Source organism: Pavona decussata, unplaced genomic scaffold (assembly GCF_977016875.1).
Source record: "Pavona decussata unplaced genomic scaffold, jaPavDecu1.1 SCAFFOLD_233, whole genome shotgun sequence".
Taxonomy (NCBI): domain Eukaryota; kingdom Metazoa; phylum Cnidaria; class Anthozoa; order Scleractinia; family Agariciidae; genus Pavona; species Pavona decussata.
Window position 1 is genome coordinate 5176339 of NW_028145638.1, and position 19985 is coordinate 5196323.

General features: G+C 37.3%; 1 protein-coding gene and 1 long non-coding RNA gene across 3 annotated transcripts; one reads left to right on the top strand and one right to left on the bottom strand.

The window, feature by feature from the left end:
* The first annotated feature begins 745 nt into the window (after positions 1–745).
* LOC146458557 (uncharacterized) lies at positions 746–10239 on the top strand. 2 transcript variants are annotated; one of them, XR_014858225.1, is made up of 10 exons: positions 746–1028; positions 2137–2201; positions 2688–2723; positions 2965–3005; positions 3306–3361; positions 3910–3962; positions 4843–4896; positions 7361–7398; positions 8513–10082; positions 10218–10239. It is a non-coding gene; the product is annotated as an uncharacterized LOC146458557 (long non-coding RNA). The 2 variants fall into 2 exon arrangements; XR_014858224.1 differs by lacking the exon at positions 746–1028 and having other exon boundaries at positions 1035–2201.
* Positions 10240–11675: 1436 nt separating this feature from the next.
* LOC146458558 (N-alpha-acetyltransferase 60-like) lies at positions 11676–19982 on the bottom strand. Its single transcript, XM_085090616.1, has 5 exons — positions 19719–19982; positions 17985–18114; positions 17041–17137; positions 15733–15967; positions 11676–15174 (listed from the first exon to the last, which is right to left on the bottom strand). The coding sequence occupies exons 1-5, from the start codon at positions 19820–19822 to the stop codon at positions 15030–15032; spliced, it is 711 nt and encodes a 236-aa protein (XP_084946742.1). The 5' UTR covers positions 19823–19982; the 3' UTR covers positions 11676–15029.
* Between the last annotated feature and the right edge of the window lie 3 nt (positions 19983–19985).

Sequence of the window (19985 nt, forward strand, 5' to 3'; positions counted from 1 at the left end):
ACTGATTTTGATGAATTTATTCATAAAAATCCGACGTAAACTTTCGGTCTTGTCTTTTAGCTTCATGCTTTGAACCGACAACGTTAGTTGAAATGACTGTATACAACAACAACAACAACAACAACAACAACAACAAAGGTACTCCTACCTTGTGAATCGGAAATAAGACCCAAAATGGATAGAAATCAACCAATCTTAAGCCCTAACTGAGCTGTTAAAATAAACTACTTGTTTTCTAAGGCATCTGCTCATTATAGCAATACAAATGTCCTTAGACCTCCTTAGTGTATAACAATTTAGTGTTCGCGCGTTGTCGAAGGACACAAATATGTCCTCTCAAGAGCCAGAGAAAAAATTGTTCCACAGTCGGATTCTTACTGCCCGGTTTAAGCCAAATTTTAAAAGAGAAAGAAAAATTTGTTGTCTTTTGTTTACGTCCTCCTTCAAACGTGAAATTAGGAAATTTCACATGGTAGTCCACGTAAAAGAAACGGCAAAAAAAATGTACCAAAAAGTGTGATGCAGGTGCAAAGTTATTGTTTTACTTACTAAATCTACTTTTTTTCTGTTTTTTTTTTTTATGGTCTCGTTGGATCTTACACTCCCTAATCAGTCTGGTTTTTTGGGGGTGACGGGGAGGGGGGTAGTTTTGTTTAACCATTTTGCTGAACTTAACTTTAAATTCCTTGATTTATTTTTTGCAAATTTATCTATTTTTCCTTATTCTTTGTAGAGAATAGAAAGTCTCCAAGAAAGAACTTGTTTGTGGAAAATTTAGTTTTACGAAAAATGAACTCACCACATAGGGGTGTCGGGATTGGAGAAAAAAATGTTTGATTGGCCGATTGTGCAAAAACGGGATGGGGTAGGGGAGGGGTAGGAGTGGAATGAATGGTAAACAATTGAAAACACTGGCAACCAACCATTGCATTGCATTTCGATCACGTGTCGGCTAATATAAAAACCGGCCAAGCGTTGCCTTTGCACGAGGTACTCAAGATGGCGTATGGTGAAGGTTGTTTGCAGAGGTAAGCCGTGAATTTGAACTTCAGTGTTGGGTTAATCCCTTCTTCTGCAGTAATTACGAACATGTTGGAAACTTTTAGAGTTCGTTGTTTTCCGATTACATGTTTTAAAGGTTAATTTGACTTAGGATAGAGTTTTAAGGATTCATTCTTTCATCTCGCGCACGTGGTTTCTTCCTCCCTGCTCACTAAAACAGAATTACTGACAAAATAAAAGACTTTGTGCTGTCTGGACGAAGAAAAAGTTGTCATATTTTGGTTCTTGTAGTCGTTTTTAATTCCACTATTCAATGATCGAGTCAAGAACAAGCAAATTTTAATCATTTTAGACTCTTTGAGGTTTGTAGGGTATTTGCATGTAGTATGGCTTAATTTCGTTAAGCATCTCAACCAATTTACAGCACCGGAAATTGGGTATAGCTAGTTGCTGGGGTTAGGTAGGGTAGTTTTGTTTTCGCTAAAAGAATTGCAATTTTTTTTTGCCATGAAGTCTGAAATCCAAGGAGATGTTTTGCCCCTTTCATGGAAACGTGGATAGGGTCAAAGTTCACCTCCCATGATTTCAGTGTTCCAGCTAGTGATGACACAAGATGACGAGCCTGACAAATCTTCGAAGCATCACGTTTTGTGTGGCTTCTTGGAAATTGTGATGTCGAATCGAGGCATTTGTCTGAAGCTGGGTCAAGGGATTTTACCTGAGTTCAAACTGTGAAACTGCTACAGCTCATATTGATCCTGAATGCCCCTTAAAATGGGTGTACAACAGGTTTTGTGATTTTAAAAAAGTATCACATGGTCACTATTTTGTTGAGTGTAGGATAAAAAAAAATTAATGACAAAAAGCCTTTGTTGGAAATCAATTCTTTGTGGTAGTACAGGTATAAACGCCCAGGCATAATCTTCAGGAAAGGTATCTTAAGATGTTGGAGGTGTCAGTGAGTTAGTCTACCATCCATTTTTTGTGGCAAGTTCCTCTTGCCAATGTTGATAACTCGAGAACAAAGTTGATGGTTTGTGCAACAGGCTTTCAAGAGCAGTACTTGCTTGTTCTGGAAAAATATTTTCAGTTGTTGTTTCCTTTTTAAAAGTTTTTTTGTTGGTTTCTTTTCAGCGATGTATTATGGAGATCTTTAAAATTTACAAAATGGCACTATCACTGGCAGATGAGTGGATGTGGTAAGTAAACGTTTTAAAATTTGGTTTACATCTTACATTACATTCAATTTCCTTAGTAAGGTCGTTAGACATCACACCAACGTTTGGTTTATTGTGGAACTCTAGCAAATTTGCAGGTTGGTGGGGCAGAGAGGACAGGGATTGAAACAGTAGAAAGGTTTTAAACTTTATTTTTTACAAAATATCAAGAAACCAACACCTATATGATATCGTTGTTCAGTGGTTTTTATTTGGTGCCTTTGAAGGGTTTTAATTCAGAAACCTGCAGAGCAAAGTGTTGCCTTGGAGAGTACAAGGGCTAATGATCTTAAAATGAAGAGTTTGTGATAGTATGATGAAGCTTTTAGACTAGAGTCTCTGAATGACAAAGTCTTGAAGAAAACTTTGATGGTCTGAATCTATCACAGACTTTAGACAGACTTGGTTTCTTTATTGGAAAAGGCAAAAGTGAAATACTAAAAGTTGCATATGTTTGCTTGACTTTAGGTCTCCTTTTGTGGCTCCATTGTTGTCTTTGACAAGGTAAGACTTTAAACACTGAGTAGCCAGCTTCAACAAAGTGAAAATGAAAACAAGAAATTGTGTGAAAGTGTAACAAGGTCAAGTTGTATATGATGAAAACTTCTGACACCTCTTGTATGAGTGCAACATAAGTTGCACATTGAACGCATTCTTATTCTGAAACAACTTGCTTGTTGCTTACCACAATGTGACCAATTTGTCTTGAATATGAAAGGAAAGCTCTGTCTTTGTATATTTTCAGATGTGCTTATCACATAGGACCTTTTCTAACTCCCAGCAGTGGTGAGTATAAGAGATTAGTGTCTGCTTGTGTAAATTCCATAATATTACATTTAAGTTGAAATTGAAAACTAGTCAGTAGCATTGCAGACAGTTTTGTTATTGTTACTTGGACAAATTCTAGACTGCTTACAGTGTAATGAAATTAGAATTTGGAGAGTTGTGATGAGAAACTTTCAGTTATCCCTGTCTTAGCAATGATGCTGAGAAGTCACGTCAGTCTGATGCTCTCCTTGTAAACCTTTTTTGGCGTGTCATTTGAACTTGATGGACTGAAGCTGACAGATTGATACTCTCTTGTAGCTACATCTGGAAGTTGAACAGCCCATGTGATCAAGGATATTCTCAATTATCCCATGGTTAGTATTCATTCTTTATTCCAAATACATGTAACTTAAAATTTTCAGGTGATTTCTGATCTTGTAATTAAACAGCTGTATATCAATAAGCTGATGCAGAGTGATGAGCAAAACTTTTTTCCCCATCTTATCGACAATGACGATAACCCTTCTGTCACCATGTGTGACCAAGCCAAACCTCTCTGACTGCATTCAGTTTATTGTTACGTTTTTTTTGTTATGTTAACTTGATCCCGATATCAGTCTCGTATAACTCAGTGGTAGAGGATCAGAACTAGTAATTCAGTGGTTTCATTAATCAGTTGATCATCAGCCATTTCCAGAGGTTTTCCAAAATTCAGCCAAATTTGCAAAGTGGTTATTTCCAACCCCATGTGCAGTAAAAATACACAACTTCCAGTTCATTCCACTTACCTATATCTAGCAATACATAAATACATACATGTAACAATAGCATGTTATAACATACATTTTAGCAATAGCATGTTTGTAAAACAGTTGTAAGTCATCCAGGGATAACAGTTCTGTTGCATCATCTTCTGTTGCAGATGCTGTATTAATTTAACAGGCCATGTCATCTAGCCATTTTGAGGGAAGTAAGGTAAACATACTTTTTTATACATAATTCGAATGAAAATGTTCAATATGCATTGAAGTGCACATGAAGCAAAATTTATTTTTGCACAGTTGTAAAGTATAACGTTTGAAATCCAAGTTTCCAAAGTATGAGATGTCTAGGATGAAACTAGATGATTTTACAAGCGCTGAAAGTTGGACTATTTTGAAAAATGGATGTTCAAATCACCCAGTCATAACATCTGCTGATGTAATGTTGGGTACAATATGGCCGATAGTACAAAAGAGAGGGCTTCCAGAGAGAGATATTGCATTGCTGGTGCCCCTAACAATGAAAGATTAAAAAAATAGTAGTAAAATGAAGGGAGTCAGTTTCCCTTTTAGGTAGAAACAGTAAGCATAAACAAAACTATTGACCCCAACATTACATCACAGAGAGAATTTTGCAATGAACTTGATGCATGCAGTCTCGAGACCATTTTTCTGGTGGAAATGGTCCAACTTTCGGTGCTTGTAAAATTTTCAGTTTTTGCCCTTTACAACTCAAACTTTGGAATCATACATAATTTTCACACATTATATTTTATGACCATGCACAAATAAATTTCGCTTCAAATGCACGTTGTAGGGGAGGCAGGAACCGAAGGTGATCATGCGAGAAATTACAGCCAGTTTTGGCCAGCACGGTGATCAGTGGGTTAAGCTTTTGTAGTTTGTTTATTTGAAGGACGCAGTGTAAACCAGGATGATGATTATCAGCCATATTCGCAGTTTCCACCAGAAAGATAATTGCATCTTGCTGATGGCATTTATTCCTTGGATGTTTGACTGGTTTATAAACTGTAGCTGCTCAGTTTACCTTTTACAGTTTACCTTTTACAGAATAATGTATTTGAATCTTTTAGGGTTCTCCATTTGCTGCCTGCAGGAGAGTAGAATTGTAACCAAGGTCTAGCAGGGTGAGTTTTTGTTGTGTAACGGTTTTTTGAAATATGGACGATACTTTTGACTGAATTTCCGGGGTTGGGGTTGGGATGATCACACTTGGAACAAAAACTGATGTACACAACTGCTCATGTGAGTACCAGGATGATGATTATCAGCCATATTCGCAGTTTCCACCAGAAAGATAATTGCATCTTGCTGATGGCTCTTATTCCTTGGATGTCTGACTGGTGCTCTGGAGAAAGTTGTACAAGACTACCGTATTTATTTGTCTACAAGCCGAGCAATTTTTTCACAAAACTTTACCAAAATCTCGAAAATTTGAACTAGAGAAGGGTCCTCGGCTTATAGCCGAGTGTTTTTCCAAACAAAATTTTTCCGAAACAGCAAATTCATGGGAAACATAGATTTATTTGTCTATAAGCCGAGATAGTACTGCATACAGAAATATATGAAAAAACAAATTGAAGTTGGTCATTGACTTTTATATATGTGGTGGCTCCTAAAGGAGCCGTTTGTTAAAGAGCTTTCAACTGACCAACAGTTTACTCGCCATCGCTCTCGCCTTCACTTTCCGTGTCGAACTCGTTGTCTTCTTCATCGTCGTCGATTTCCTGCACCTCTTCAGTGTACACGACGTCGTCCTCAGTTCCATCTAAAGAGTTGGAGATTCCACAGGTCTTGAAGGACTTAGTAACCATCTCCGCCGGAATCTCTCGCCATGCTTCATGCACCCATCGAAGTACAAGATTTCTCGACGGTGCCTTCTTCTTTCCAGCCGGAGTATACTCGAACGGGCCGCTGATCATCCAGGCCAAGTACTTTCTTCGGACATTGTCCTTGAACGGCTTGTTCAAACACTTGTCTAACGGCTGTAAAACAGGGGTCAGGCCTCCAGGGATAACTGCTACATCAATTTTCCGCCGGTTGAGGTCTTCTTTCACTTCATCGGTCAAGTGAGCTCGGAATGAGTCCCACACTAACAGCGACTGTTCATTACGAGGGGTGCGCGGCAAACACTGGCGAATCCACTCCTTCACACCTGACTCATCCATCCACCCTTTCTTGTGGAAAGAAACACGGAGGGAATCTGGAACGACGAGATCTCTCGGAAACCGGACACCTTTGAAGATGACCTTGGGTGGAAGTTTTGTTCCATCCGCAGCGACGGCAAGTGTGACAGTGAAGCTCCGCTTTTCTGCTCCGCAGGTTTTTATGGGAACCGTTCGGCTGCCGGTGAACTCCAGCGAACGCGTTGATGGAAGTTCGAAGCGCATCGGTGTCTCATCCATGTTGTAGATTCTGGATAAAGGATACCCAGCTCGTTGCCTGGCTGCTATGATGAAGCGGTGAAACTGCACAATTTTCTCCTCCATGTCTTCTGGCAGTCGCTGGGCTAGGGTTGTCTTCGCACGCAAGCTCACCGAGTGTCGTCGTTTCCAGTTCTGATACCAACCAAGGGAAGCTTTGAATGCGGGATCAGTTGAAAATTCTTTTGCCTTCAGGCGTAGCATCAATCCACTCACAGCAAAACCTATGAAAATAAATGAAAAACCATGTAAATGAATAAAATTCAAGCGACTCGAGAGTTTGTTTACTTTGAGCTGACAAGCATTGTTAATTTGTTATGACGATTAGCAAATCCGACCAATGGGAAGTGTCAATTCCCACGCTTTGAAAAACAAACTCACGTGCGTTCATCCTTGTGAACATGCCTGTCGTTTTTTATCAATTCTTCATTTAACGCTCCTTTTGAAACAATTTCAAAACAAATCAGCGTCAAACATTTATTCACCTTGATCTCTTTGCTCGGTGAACCACTCCAATATCTGCTGGTCTAGCTCAGGATACTTTGGGGTAAAGCGACCCATAGTTGTACGCTTCGCCGACATCTTCAGCTCACCGTTGAAGAGTTTGGCCTGATCTCTGCGCCAACGACGGACCATGGACTCACTAAGTCCATACTCTCGAGCAATCTCGGAGTTGTTCTCGACTGCTTCCGCTTCTGCAACAACTTTAAGCTTGAAAGCCATATTGTACGATGAACGGCGTGCTTTCGGCATGATGACGGCAAGCGATTGATTATTGGCTTCGGTAAGCAGTTGGTAGTTTGTGACGATAAAAATCAGTCTGGTGGCATTCGTTTTTAAGTTTTCTGCTTTATAGTGCAGTTAGAATCAATTAAAAAGCTTTTCATTGTTTCTAAAAGGTGTGATTTTATTCTAAACAATAACTTTCAACATGTTTCCTGAGAGGAAAGGTTTCTTGAACGAACGCTCAAGTAACTTTTTGTTTAGAAACCTTGGTCTCGGCTTATAGCCGATATTTTTTCGATTTTTTTCTGTAAGCTTTTGCCCACTATCATGTCTCACAAGTTTAGGGTCTCGGCTTATAGCCAAGCTCGGCTTGTAGACGAATAAATACGGTAGATGTTATTACTCAATACAGTATTTTTGAGTCAAAGCTTTCTTTTTGCAGGTACTAGATCTTTGAAAGAAGTTCTAAATCATAAGTTGGTAAGTATGGTGTGATAGTACATTGTACTTCTACATTGTTCTGTTAACTTCAGCTAGAGTGGGCATGTTTGTTTGTGAATACAGTGGTTACTGTTGCATCAAATGCAAGCTAACATGCCTGGATTCAACATCAGAGATTATCTATTTTCTAGGTCCAGGAATTTTACTACACATAGACGCCTAAAAGAATTGTCTTGCAATGTTCTGTTTATACTGAAACAAGTTTGTAGTACAATGTTAGTGTGTGGAGTGATGCGCAACTTTTTTCCCCATCATATCGACAATGATGATAACTCTTTGTCACCTTGTGTGACAAGCCAGAACTGTCTGACCACACCACTGCTTGTGAGTGATCAGCATCAAATTCCCCCTGTAATTTCAATGCTTATTCAACTTTTGAGGTCATGAGAATTGAGGACATGATCACCCACGGTGAATTTTTTTGACATTTTAATAACTTCTCGCCAGTACCTTAATAAGAAATTTATGGGGATAAGATGGGAGAATTTGCTCTTTGATATTAGGGGTTAATGATAGAAAGCTCTTTTTTTACTTTTATTGTGAACACTTGTAGCTAGCCATGTGGACCCTTTCAATTAATTACATGTGTGCAAACTCATTTTGAAAACAAGTTTAATTAACATGGTTAGAAGTCTTCTCAGATTATTAAACACAGTTTTAAACTTGTTATTGAGTTCTTTCTCGTGTGTGCATGTTAAAAGAAGGGTCCAGCTTAAGAACTACAAAATGTAAAAGTTCTGTTAAATTGGTCCCTGTTCTTTATGAAGAACTGCATGACAAGTGACAAGTTTAAATTCTCCTACCTTGTCCCCATACTTTTCTTATAAAAGAACTGTGGAGAAATTATTAAAATGTCAAGAAAATTTGCCTTAGGTGATCATATCCTTAATTCTTATGATCTCAGAGGTTGAATAAGCATTGATATTACAGGGAGAAATTTGACGCTGATCACTGAACCTTGACTCGCTTCTTTTCCATGGCAAACTTTTCAAAGTGTAATCCTTTGGGTTGTAGCATTTATAACTTGACAGAAAATTATTGTGTTGTGTTAGATGATTTTAACCCATCTTTGCCTCTTATTTTGTGCTTGCAGGGTGTAACACCAAGGAAACTATAAGTTGCAGTTCTTGTTTTGTACATTTTACTCAATTATACATACTATGAAAATTAATAAAGACAGTGGTATCTTTCTCAAACTGTTGTGTTGTGGAGGTAACAAATTTGACTTGGAGCTATCGTAAGGCACTGTAACCTGTAACACCTGTTACGACTGAATACTCTTGAAAGAACCTTGATGGTTATGGGGTCATTTCACTCAGTAAGCAACAAGATGGGTACAGATATGAAGCTCAATGTAACATGTGGCCAAAAACCAAAATGATGCCACTGTGACTAAAATTAATAAAAGCCAATATGTGAAGAAGTATTCAAAGCCATGAAAGTCCTATTACAATGGAATATTTCACAGTGTAAGAATAAAATCCTTGCAAGTGAAAATAAAAACATGTTGTCCTGAAAGGCTAATCAAATGAAAGTCTCTTTGGTTACTAGTCGGTTATTTAACCACGTCGTTGTTGGTGCAACCACACTGGCAAGTTGAATCTCTTTACGGTGGCCAATTTTCCTTTTGTTATTAACTTTGTTGATAAAACCAAACATTCGTTTCTACTCCCCACCAACACAGCACCACAGTTTCTTTAGAAACTAACCCCCTTATCCATTTTACAAAGACTAGTGACTGTAATAGTATGTGGGAGCCATAACATGGAACATTTTTCCTTTTAAGGCCCATATGTTTTCATGGATTTAAAATCCCTAAACTGGATAAGGACAATATCTGAAGAAATATTTTGAATATAGTCTCAAGGCCCATTTAAATGGTTTCAACGTTTCCTTCAACATATGTTCAACACTTTGTTGAACCAAATGTCAGAGGCATTTGAACAGGTTGTTCAACATTGTTGAAAGTGTAAAAAATGTTGAAAGCATGTTGAATCAAATTAAATTGGTTTTAAACTTTCACTCAACATCGATTCAACATTTCAGTTGCTCTCGAAAAATATGTTGAATGGTGTTTAAGCCATTTGAACACTCAGTTCAACATTTGCCCAACATTAAACTTTTGTTGAACAAGTGTTAGTCAAAATGTTAAAACCGTTTAAACGGGCCTTTAGTAGTACAGTTTCCTGTGAAATATTCATTCAATAGTGAAGTCTTGACTGTGCTTTGTTTCTAATGCGCAACAGAGGATTGAGAGCATAAAATAAGTGTAGTGTGAACCCAAAGGCTGGTGCAAGTACTTCATTCTTGTTAGTGCTCTCATCACTTGCTTGAAGACACAAATTTTCTGTAAAGGAATAGTGCACTTCATTGACTGCGTGCCTATGGCTGACCTTGTGTAGCTCAGTTGTAGAGCATCTGAACTAAGTAATCGGCAGATCATTGGATACTTTTTCCAAGTGTGCCAAATTGGTCACTGACTGAATAATACATCATTCTCGGCAACCACAAGTTGTTCAATGGTTTTAGTAGTCGACTGGACAAAATGTATCTTTCCACTGATGTTATTGGTGATAAATTTCATCACAACATTGTCACAGTTTGTTTCACTGATCCACAGTAAACTTACACAATGTCATGATGAAATTTATCATCAATAGAGTGTGTGCACGACAGCCATGTTGGAGGACCAAAACAATACAATGATTTTCTTTTGGGTAATATATTCTATTTTTATGCAAATATCTTCTATTGTTTTAGTCCTCCAACATGGCAGCCATGCACACACTCTATAAAAGGACTGACGCATTAAAAACTGACATAAGTTTCATACTTTTACAATGACAAAAAGCATTTAAAAAACGTGGATGTCAGAAACCTGAATTTCATCATCATAATTGGGGTAATCACAATCTCATTAACTAAACTTGAAGGATTAATTCTGTCAGTAACACATTCAACTTTGAAGATGACAAAAACTTGTGCCTTTTTTTTTTTTTTTTTTTTTTTTTTTTTTTTACCTTAACCCGTCCCTTACCCCACACGACATAATAATACAGCATTGGGTGAGAGTTGGAGATTATTGCCCAAACTTGTGCCTTTTTTTTTAATACTTTTTCTTCAACTGAGTTACCCCAGGACTCCTGGGCTGAGTTGCTCGAAGCATGGTTAGCGCTAACCATTGGTTAAAAGGTATTAAAACTTATAGGTTGTCATGGTATTTAAGTAGGGTTAGCGCTAACCATGCTTCGAGCAAGTGGGCCCTGGTTGCATGAAATATCCGAACTTCATTCTCCCTCATGTCAACCTGCTAATTAAACCTTGCTCTTTTCAACTAGCATGTTTTAGTGGTAGATCCAGAACGTCCTTTTATGTAAAGGCAGGTGGGAGTTCTCTGGGCCTTACATTCCACTGGTTTGGGTCAGCGGGCCCACAGAGCGACAGAGTTGGGCTGGGTTTCATTTTAGAGATCTAGAGGTTCTTTAAGCCAGAGAGACTTGCTTCATTTAAACCAAAATTTTGAAAATGCAATCGGAAATAAAAAGCTATTGCTCAAATAATCACCCCTAATTGACATCCAAAAATGACTGGGCTCTACGTAAAGAATATAAATAAAAACAAAAATAACCACCCCTGGCTAACACTTGGGAAAATACAGTATTCAAGTGTGTACTTTTCTTGAATGTTTAAATCTCTCATACCATTAAGAAATTTCGGTGATATCATTCTCGATCTAGCAGCCAAGTACCATGAAAAGCTGACTGCAAGCAATTTCTGCCAGTTAGAGAAGTTCTCAAGGAAGGCATGAAAAGCTTCACAAGATGTTGACTTTTTGAAAACTTATATTTTCACAACTTGTAACATCCCAAAACTGATAATGGATATGTGTCCGAAACATGCCTTTCAAATTCAAAAGTGTTTGTATTTTTCTCAAAATTATGTTTAAAAATACAGTATGTACAAAACAACTTATCAGACCCTGTAGTCAGGTTTATATCAATTTTATGTTTTATTGAGCTTGTAAACAATATATTATTAACTACTTACAGTAACTATGTTAATATTTTAGTCCCAGAGGGGTACCCCAGTGTATCACTGACATTTTTGGGTTTGAATTTAGCATTAATTATGAAGATTCTTTAATGGGGTTCAAAATTTTCTGGTGGACTTTTTTGAGAGGAAAGATTTGTTTGGCAGGGGCTTTGTTACATCCTTTTTTTTTTTTTTTTTTTTTTTTTTTTCAGAAAAGAAAGGCATTTTTGGAGGTTACATTCTGGGCCATTGGACTTTTCGGGTCTAACAGCTTAGCCTTGTTTGCAGGTTCCCATCAGTAATATGACTGAGACCTCCCCCCCCCCCTCCCCTTCTGGGATTTTAGTGACAACTTGTTCAGTGATTTTTTTCTAAATTTATTCACAAGATGGCAGAAAATACAAAAATCACTCAACAAGCATCAAAATAACTAAATTCAATTAAATTTTTCAGCGGGAAATCACTAAAATTAAGTTGTCACTAAAACAAGTCACCTTAATGCCCCAATATCAACATAATATATTCTCCCAATATACTTCATTTAGCATACCTCAGTGACCGACTATCGCGTAACGCGCAATCTGATTGGCTACACAGGTGCCGTCTATCAATCAATAGATGGCAGTTTGTTAGAGCGCGCGCGATTTAGCATGCATCATTGCACAAATATATCAAAATTTATGAAATAAAGATTTTTTTTGCTTCATAGATCAATCACTGTGGTATGCTAAAACAATTAGACGGCTCGCTCTCGCTTTCTATCGTCTTTGAAGCCCCGAGCCAACTATCAGCCGATAGAAACCTCAAGTTCGCCATCTAATTGTTATATATTTCTTATGGTATTAGGTGAGAGAATTTAATTAAGCATCAATAAATTTCCCTTTGATGATCATCTCCTTTATTCTCCTGACCATATGTTTGATTGCACAGTTAGGAGAAATTACATGCTCGTCAATATTGAGGCTTACAGCATAAAAGTACCTAACTTGACAAAAGTCACAAAAATTGTACAATCTAAAATAATGACGAAACTATATACAATCTTGAAAAGCATACAAAAAAACAGCTTCTTGCTCGACGTACACTGTCAAGGAAGTAAAGAATGTTAAAAAATATTTGGTACAAATTGTTCATTGCAATTTCCATCCATATGAACAATTTACACTTTTAAATTCTCTAACACTACTGCAAATCACTTCATGTAAATCAAACCACAGTTTCTTACAACTGTTGCAAAAAAAGAAACAAAAATATAATTTGTAGCTTTTGAAAAATGTTTTAAAACCAAAGCAGGAACAAACTCGTAGACCAGATACACTTGAACCTCTTCTTCATAAGATATTAAGACATAATTATCACCGATGATAATTATAATAATTATTATTGACATAATAATGTAAAGAGGGGCAGGTCCTGGACAGACAAATTTATAGCATAATGTAACACAAACACCACTGCAAGACACACGCTCAGCTGTGTCTAGACTGCAGGCAGTCCCTTTCTAGTTAGTCGAGAGGTCACGTGAAATAGCCGAGCGCGAAAAAACTGGAGCAAACAAGCGGAAGGGGCTTGGGGAGTGGTGGGAAAAAGGGGAAAGAAAAAGAAAGGATTTCCTTTCCTTCCCGCCTCTCCCCAGTCTCTTCTCATTTATTTCTCCTCGCTCCAGTCTTGCTGCGCTGTAAGCGCACCCTCTCGACTAACCAGAAACAGCAGATGGCTAAACAACAGTTTACTTTAAATTTTGAGCCATACAAAGATAAGTTTCAAATGTACAGTATTAATTTGGAAACAAGCTATGACTGTACATAGCTACATGTATTTAATCCCGACATCTTTTTGTTTCTATGTTATTTTTAGGCATCACTTACAATCACTTACATCTACTGTAAAACCATGTATGGCTAAGTAGATATTTACTCTGTAATTATGTCCCTGTTCTTGAATATTCATGCATCTCATTAATGTGAATCAGCTACAAGTTTCTTTACAGTAATAGTACTTGAAAAATGGCTGAAAAAAAAAATGAGGATTTGTGTGGGAATGCTATATATACTAGAAGAGTCTAGGAGACAGTTAAACATAACATTTTCTTAATAAAACTTTCTTTCCTTACTTCCACTGACTTGCTGTCTGTATATGTTTTTTTTAAGCTAGTCTAACTATTTATTTCCTTTGTGTGTTTCCCTAAGCTCACTTTTATTAGAAAGTACAGTTTTCATGCTTCTTTCATTGTGGACAGAGGAACACAGGCATAAAAACAGGCAGAAATTGAGCCTAATGTTTAGCCTTCAATTAAGCAAAACAACCACAGAGACAACAAGAAAGACACTGCATAAGTGAGGTTAGACTGCTTGTAGACCACCTTTTCTATGAAGATCTGTCAAGGGTTAATCAATCTGTCAAGCGCTAGCTACAATTTTCGCTGCAAGTTACCACTACACAAACTTTGAGAGAGAAACAGACTGCAAGCAGTCTAAAGTAAGGTATATGTAAGGCATTTTAGATAGAATTTTCACGTAATTTTACATTGTACCTATCCCCTAGAATTTGTTGGTTGAAGTTCCACACAAATCCTTATATTTCCAGCCATTAATTTTATTGTAACAAACAATGAAGAGTTGACTAGACTCACAAAATGAGATTGGGGTGCCTTTGGTGATTGAGAGGAAAGAGGCCTGGAACTGTTTTTTTTTTTTTTTTTTTCTCACACTTATTTTCCCTATCTGACAGCTTAGGACCAATGGCCACATAAGAAACAAACATGACCTTTGAGCAAATTTATCAACAACACTTACAGCTGTAATAAATTAAACTCAGCTATCAGATCAATATACTATGAAGTTTAGTCAGTGTAATCCATGATTTAAGTTTAACGCTTGACTTCTCAGCATTTCCTTTGTCCATTTCTTACGTTTAAACAATGTTAGAGGTTGTATTCATGGACTTGTACATGACAAAATGAGCCCTAGCCTGTCCTTTGATGAGCACCCTGTTTTTTCCCACAAATGTTGTATTTAACAAATCAACAGTAGTTTTCAATTATCTGTACTCTAAGAAAATGACATCATAAAAGGTCCAAATTCAAGTGAGGTGAGTGGTTTTACTGCCAAGTTTTGAACATTTTATGGCGTCATTATACATGTAGGGTCTATAAGAGTATAGACCATAGAAAATTACCATGGATTTTATTCTTACAATAACATGGGAAAAGTATGAGTGGAATTGACTTTATTTTCCATCAAGAAAGCATGCACATTACATCTGACATCATTTTTATTGTCTGTACTCTTATAGACAATAGCTACAAGCCAATCAGCAGTAATTGCAAACAAATTTGTACAAAGTGAATTATACTTCTAGTCAGAGCAATGGGTTCTATTAGTTACAATAAAAAAAAATAAATAAAAAATAGACTAACAATAAAATGATTGCATGGCATTAGTCTGAATAATAACTAACAAGAAACACCTTCAAGTCCTTGTATGTTCAACTGAAGCAAGGAAGTGTGACTTGCCACTATTAATAATAATTTTCACTGCTAATTACAATGTAAATGTAGGCACCATGTTCTGACGACATCAAAGAGTGCGGACACAGGAGTCTCTAATGGACTGGATAGGAGTAACCCAGAGAAGCCAGTGGTAACAGCAACTCATCAAATACAGTGGCAGCTTGCAGGGCCGCAGCTGGGACAGTTTGCCTCCAATAAACTTCAAGGCATCAGTGATTTAAGTTAAGGATAATGAGTTTGCTGGAATAAGGATGTGTAAACTACTTGACTTACCATTGTTGTCATTTAGTACATTGAGGGGAGCAGGGATCGCGCAGTGGTGAGAGCACTCACCTCCCACCAACGTGGCCCAGGTTCAATTCCCGGAGTTGACGCCATATGTGGGTTGAGTTTGTTGTTGGTTCTTGTCCCTGCTCTGGGGGTTTTTCTCCGGATACTCTAGTTTTCCTTCCTCCACAAAAACCTACATTTCCAAATATTTCCAATTTGACCTGAAAACTGCGGATGAATAATTCACTCTGAGGATGTGCCACTGAAAATTCCTTATTTATTTTTATTTATTTATAACAAAAATTAAATAGATTATAAATGAAAGAAATGCTTGTGACCTTATTAATCCAGCTGGCAGGAATGTAAAGACTGTTATTTGGATGTGCCAAAAATCAGCAACTGATAATGTCTTTCCCCGCAGGTGAAATTTGCCAGCAGCTGGTACATATACTAAGCTATAACCCTGACCCACAGAAGAGAAAGGAAAATTGAAAGGATATGCAAGTGTCCAAGGTGGCTCTCCGCCATTAATGTATAACACATAAGAGAAGCCGTCTTTGTGTGCACCATTGATAGCATAATACAAAGGAAGGTAGCGAAATTGGAGAAAATGTCTCTTTTCATAAAACTGCATTGCAGCTGAGTTTGTGGTTAAAACATGAAGATAGACGGCTTTACAGTTCTGTCTCTCAGGTGTGGTGAGATGGGAGAGTAAGCTGTCGAGAAGCAGGGACCCTGAAATACAAGGAAAGAGCTTCCTGGTTAAATGAGTTAGCTGCAAGTTGAACAATAACTGGAAATAGCCTGTACAGGGTTACCATAAGTAGCTAGCAGCTGGGTTTTGCAATTATATGGCCATCAACTACAGCGAATACAGAGTTCAAAATACTAAAAGACAACATGAATGGGAGAATCTTGTCAGAATTCAAAATAATTTGAACAGCTTTTCTTTGATTGACATCCATAAAATGCAACTTTATCCAACTCTTTTGAAGGCGGTAGCTTGCATGCTATTGGTAACTGCTATAAACCAGGTCCCAGTTTTTCAAAGAGCGGATAACTTTATCCACTGGATAAGTCGCTATCTAGCGGAGCAAAATTAATATACTCCAACCAACGCTTCTGGCAAGTTTTCCGCGCAATCCCATACTTAAATTTGACATATGCTTCTACTCTATTCACAAATTTTAGGATTATCGGGAAAATAATGCACACATTTTAACTGCCGGATAGCAACCTATCCAGTGGATAACATTATCCGCTCTTTGAACAACTGGGGCCAGGTGATAAGCACCTGTTATGCAGGCTACAAACAAACAAACTGACATACAGAGCCAGATTGTTTAAAACCTCGTAAACATTACCCCACAATTTACATACAGTATGGTCACCAAGGTTTCTATGTCATTCTTGTGTTGAAAGGCATTTTTAACTTAAATGTTCATAAAATAACAACAACAATTTTAGTAATTATGATAGTTGCATCATACTAAAGAAACCAGGGGCCCATTTCTCGAATGTCCCAGTAACTTACCGGGCCTAATAAGTGTCTTTGGTGATAAATGTTTCTTAACAGAAGTCAATTTTTATTAGTTTTGAATACTAAATTTTAAAATCTTATAATTCTTTGAAAACATTGGCCAAGTATCATGTCTGTAATCACTGTGTAATTGGTGAACAAACATTTAAAAATATACTTATTGGGACTTTCAAGAAACGGGCCCCAGGTTAAGTGCAGGCCATATGGGCCTCCTAGTCAATAGAAGTATGTACACATAATTTAAGGTAGATGACCTTTTACAGCTCACCTATGCCATGTCTTCTATAAACTTTGACCACACCAATACTTAAAATGTATGCCACCAAGGTGTCATCACTAAATGTAAAGGAAAGAATGCCAGCATCCTGAAAAAAAAAATCACTACATATAGTAACAGCATCAACAATTTTACTAGGCTTCTCTTGAATTACTTAACTTCAGGCTGATAGCAAGGCCTAGAGGACACAAACAACAGAAATTAAACTATGGCTACACAGTCAAGTGATTTTTTTTTTTTGGACAGCAAAGGGGATGCAATTTTAAGAAAAGTCCCATCACCAACATGAGGCAAAAATCACAATATAGCCACTCTTTTCAAGGCGATGAGATCACTTTGGCATGAAAAGCTCAACTCTGTAAGGGGCACTGAATGATAAATCTTTATAGTCTTACCACCGTATGTTAAAAAATCTCAATACAATGTCTTTACTGGTCTTAAAGTCCTAACATATCTCCAAGGAGACCTCTCAGTATAAGGCCGGGGATTTCTTGAGGTCTCCTCGCCACTTCTTACTTCTTCTTTTACCATTATTATTTACTCTTGACTAAACTTATGCACAATCTTAGTCTATAATATTCATTGTAACTTTCTATGTTTGTATGTCATGGTGAATAAATAAATAAATAAATCTGAGACCTGCTGAGATGCCGAGGCCCAGGTGTTAAAACAGTTTATAACTAAGAGCATAATATATCCACTGTAAATTTCTGCTAGTAAGCTCAGAAAACAAGATTTCAAGACCCAGTCTACAAAATTCAAGATCCAAGACTTTACCAAACTTTTGGAAAATACTTCTGAATTTTTGAAGGGATCATTCGGTGCCCTTTCTGTATTTTGCACATCAGTTAATGAACTATCACTGACAAAGTATTAGGTTATTCTGTATGGTGTTTCCCTTTTTATAAACATGGATTTTTGGCTTATTACTTCACCTCTTTATTGCACAGAGACTTTGTCTTCACTTCTGCAACAAGAAGGCCAATAATATTCTTGTTTAAAGTAGCTGCCAGTGAAAAGAATCGGGAACTTGATGTTATCTCATCATACCAAACATCAGGGTATCTGCGTAAGATAAGGACAAAACACATGTACAATTAAAAACTTTTAAAGATGTCATTTCAAAGAATACGGTAGAGTCAACTGGTTAACCAGTTACTGGCTCCTTACAAGAACCCTGTTGATTAAAGTCATTTATACATCTGGGTAGAGAAAGACAAGGTGGTGTTGTAAAGCTTCTTGTAGTAGGAAACAACATGACAACTTAGCGACCAATGTGACCTTGAAGCATTGACCCTTCAATCTGAACGCTACACCACCAAAAAGAAATGTCAATTAATTAATATAATTCTACAATAAAATCCTGAAAGGAGCACAGTGGTTAACTGGCAAATGAATAAGACTTTCGACCAGAGGGTCTGTGCATTGTTGGTATCAATGGACTAGCATCTCATTTCTTGCAGACAGTTTGTTTCTCCTTGGAACTGACTGGGGCTGATAAGGCCCCTAACAAAGTATAATTATGCTAAATAAAATTATATGCCAAAAATATACCATAAAAAATAAAAACTTACACCAAGAATAAAATAGACTGAAGTGCTAAATTAATTACATTTATTAAAAAAAAGGAAATATTTATGCTGCGTACAGCATTACGAAGGGCCTGCGGAGATGCCAGAGTCCAACAGCAAGAGGACTACCAATATTCTCCTATTTGCTTTATTGTACAAAACCAGAGAGAAGTACAAAGCAATGCAAATCTATATGACCAAGTTGATCTTGGGTTCAAGTATTAAAAAGTTGGAAAGGATTTTACAGTATTTACATGAATTGATTGATTTTATTTATTTACTTTTTATTAAAATTTTTTTTTGATGAACTCCATTATGGTGTTACCGTAGATCTGGCCCCAGTTGCTCAAACAGCTGATAACTTTATCCAGTGGATAAGTTGCTATCCAACTGATAAAATGTATTGGTTGGAGTACATTTAATCCACTGGATAGCAACTTATCCACTGGGTACCGTTATCCGCTCTTTGAACAACCGAGACCTGGATAAAAGGGACACTCTCGTCTGAAGTAAACTGTGCGCTTGCTTTGTTTTGACAATTATTGCTCATAACAACAATAACCTATCCTATCCTATCCTGTATGCCACCTAAGCCTGGAACTGAATACATCATATAGTTGCTACCATTATTTTTTGTTAATAAAAATATGTCCATATTTCTCTTCCCAGTTCCATTTAAATTTCTAAAACTGCCATGTTTTATGAGGCAAAGTACAGCGTTCTCTTACTGTAAGCCAAAATTGCCGTGGACACATAGATTGGTGTGACAACTCCATTTAGGTTAAGCCTAATTGTCAAATTAAAGAGTGAGAAATGAAATGTACTTCGTCGCTTTACAACGTTTTCTTAAGAAACTGTTGTGCACGTTCGTTCCCTTTTCAGGTACAGCTGGTCTATAAGGAGTACACCAAGAAGCTTCATGAAAAATTGTAACGAAAACAGACAAGTTCCAGCGAGTCTGTTCATGTTCTTTCATAAACCAAGCCCTTTAAACGTCGTGATCGTTTCATTTTGAGTTAGTGTAATAATATCCTTGGGGAAACGTTTCACTCTGCTCAACTGAATTAACTCCCTTTCTGCATAAATTTGTATACTCACTCGATCGGGAACCATTCGCGACATAAGCGTTTGACTTCCTCCAAGTCGGCTGGGCATAAGAACCGCACCTGAACATCGTTTAGGAGCCCCAGTTTGATTGTCATTCAACTTTTTCTCCGCCACAGTAAGCTGAATTTTAGCTTAGGATATTACAGCATCCGAGAACAAAGTCGCTAAGTTCGAAACCAGCAGAGCGATAGAGCGATTTGCTGACACTTTCCATTACGCGAGATATGCTTCCGCCATCTTGAAACTGAAAACTTGGAG

What these genes read in the sequence shown, in the direction of transcription:
- LOC146458558 (XM_085090616.1), bottom strand. Translation starts at nt 19,822, where the DNA reads ATGACAATCAAACTGGGGCTCCTAAACGATGTTCAGGTGCGGTTCTTA. An exon ending in CGCGAATGGTTCCCGATCGA is followed by an intron (nt 18,115 to 19,718) that starts GTGAGTATACAA and finishes TATCTTACGCAG; the next exon opens with ATACCCTGATGTTTGGTATG. An exon ending in TTATAGAAGACATGGCATAG is followed by an intron (nt 15,968 to 17,040) that starts GTGAGCTGTAAA and finishes CTTGTATTTCAG; the next exon opens with GGTCCCTGCTTCTCGACAGC.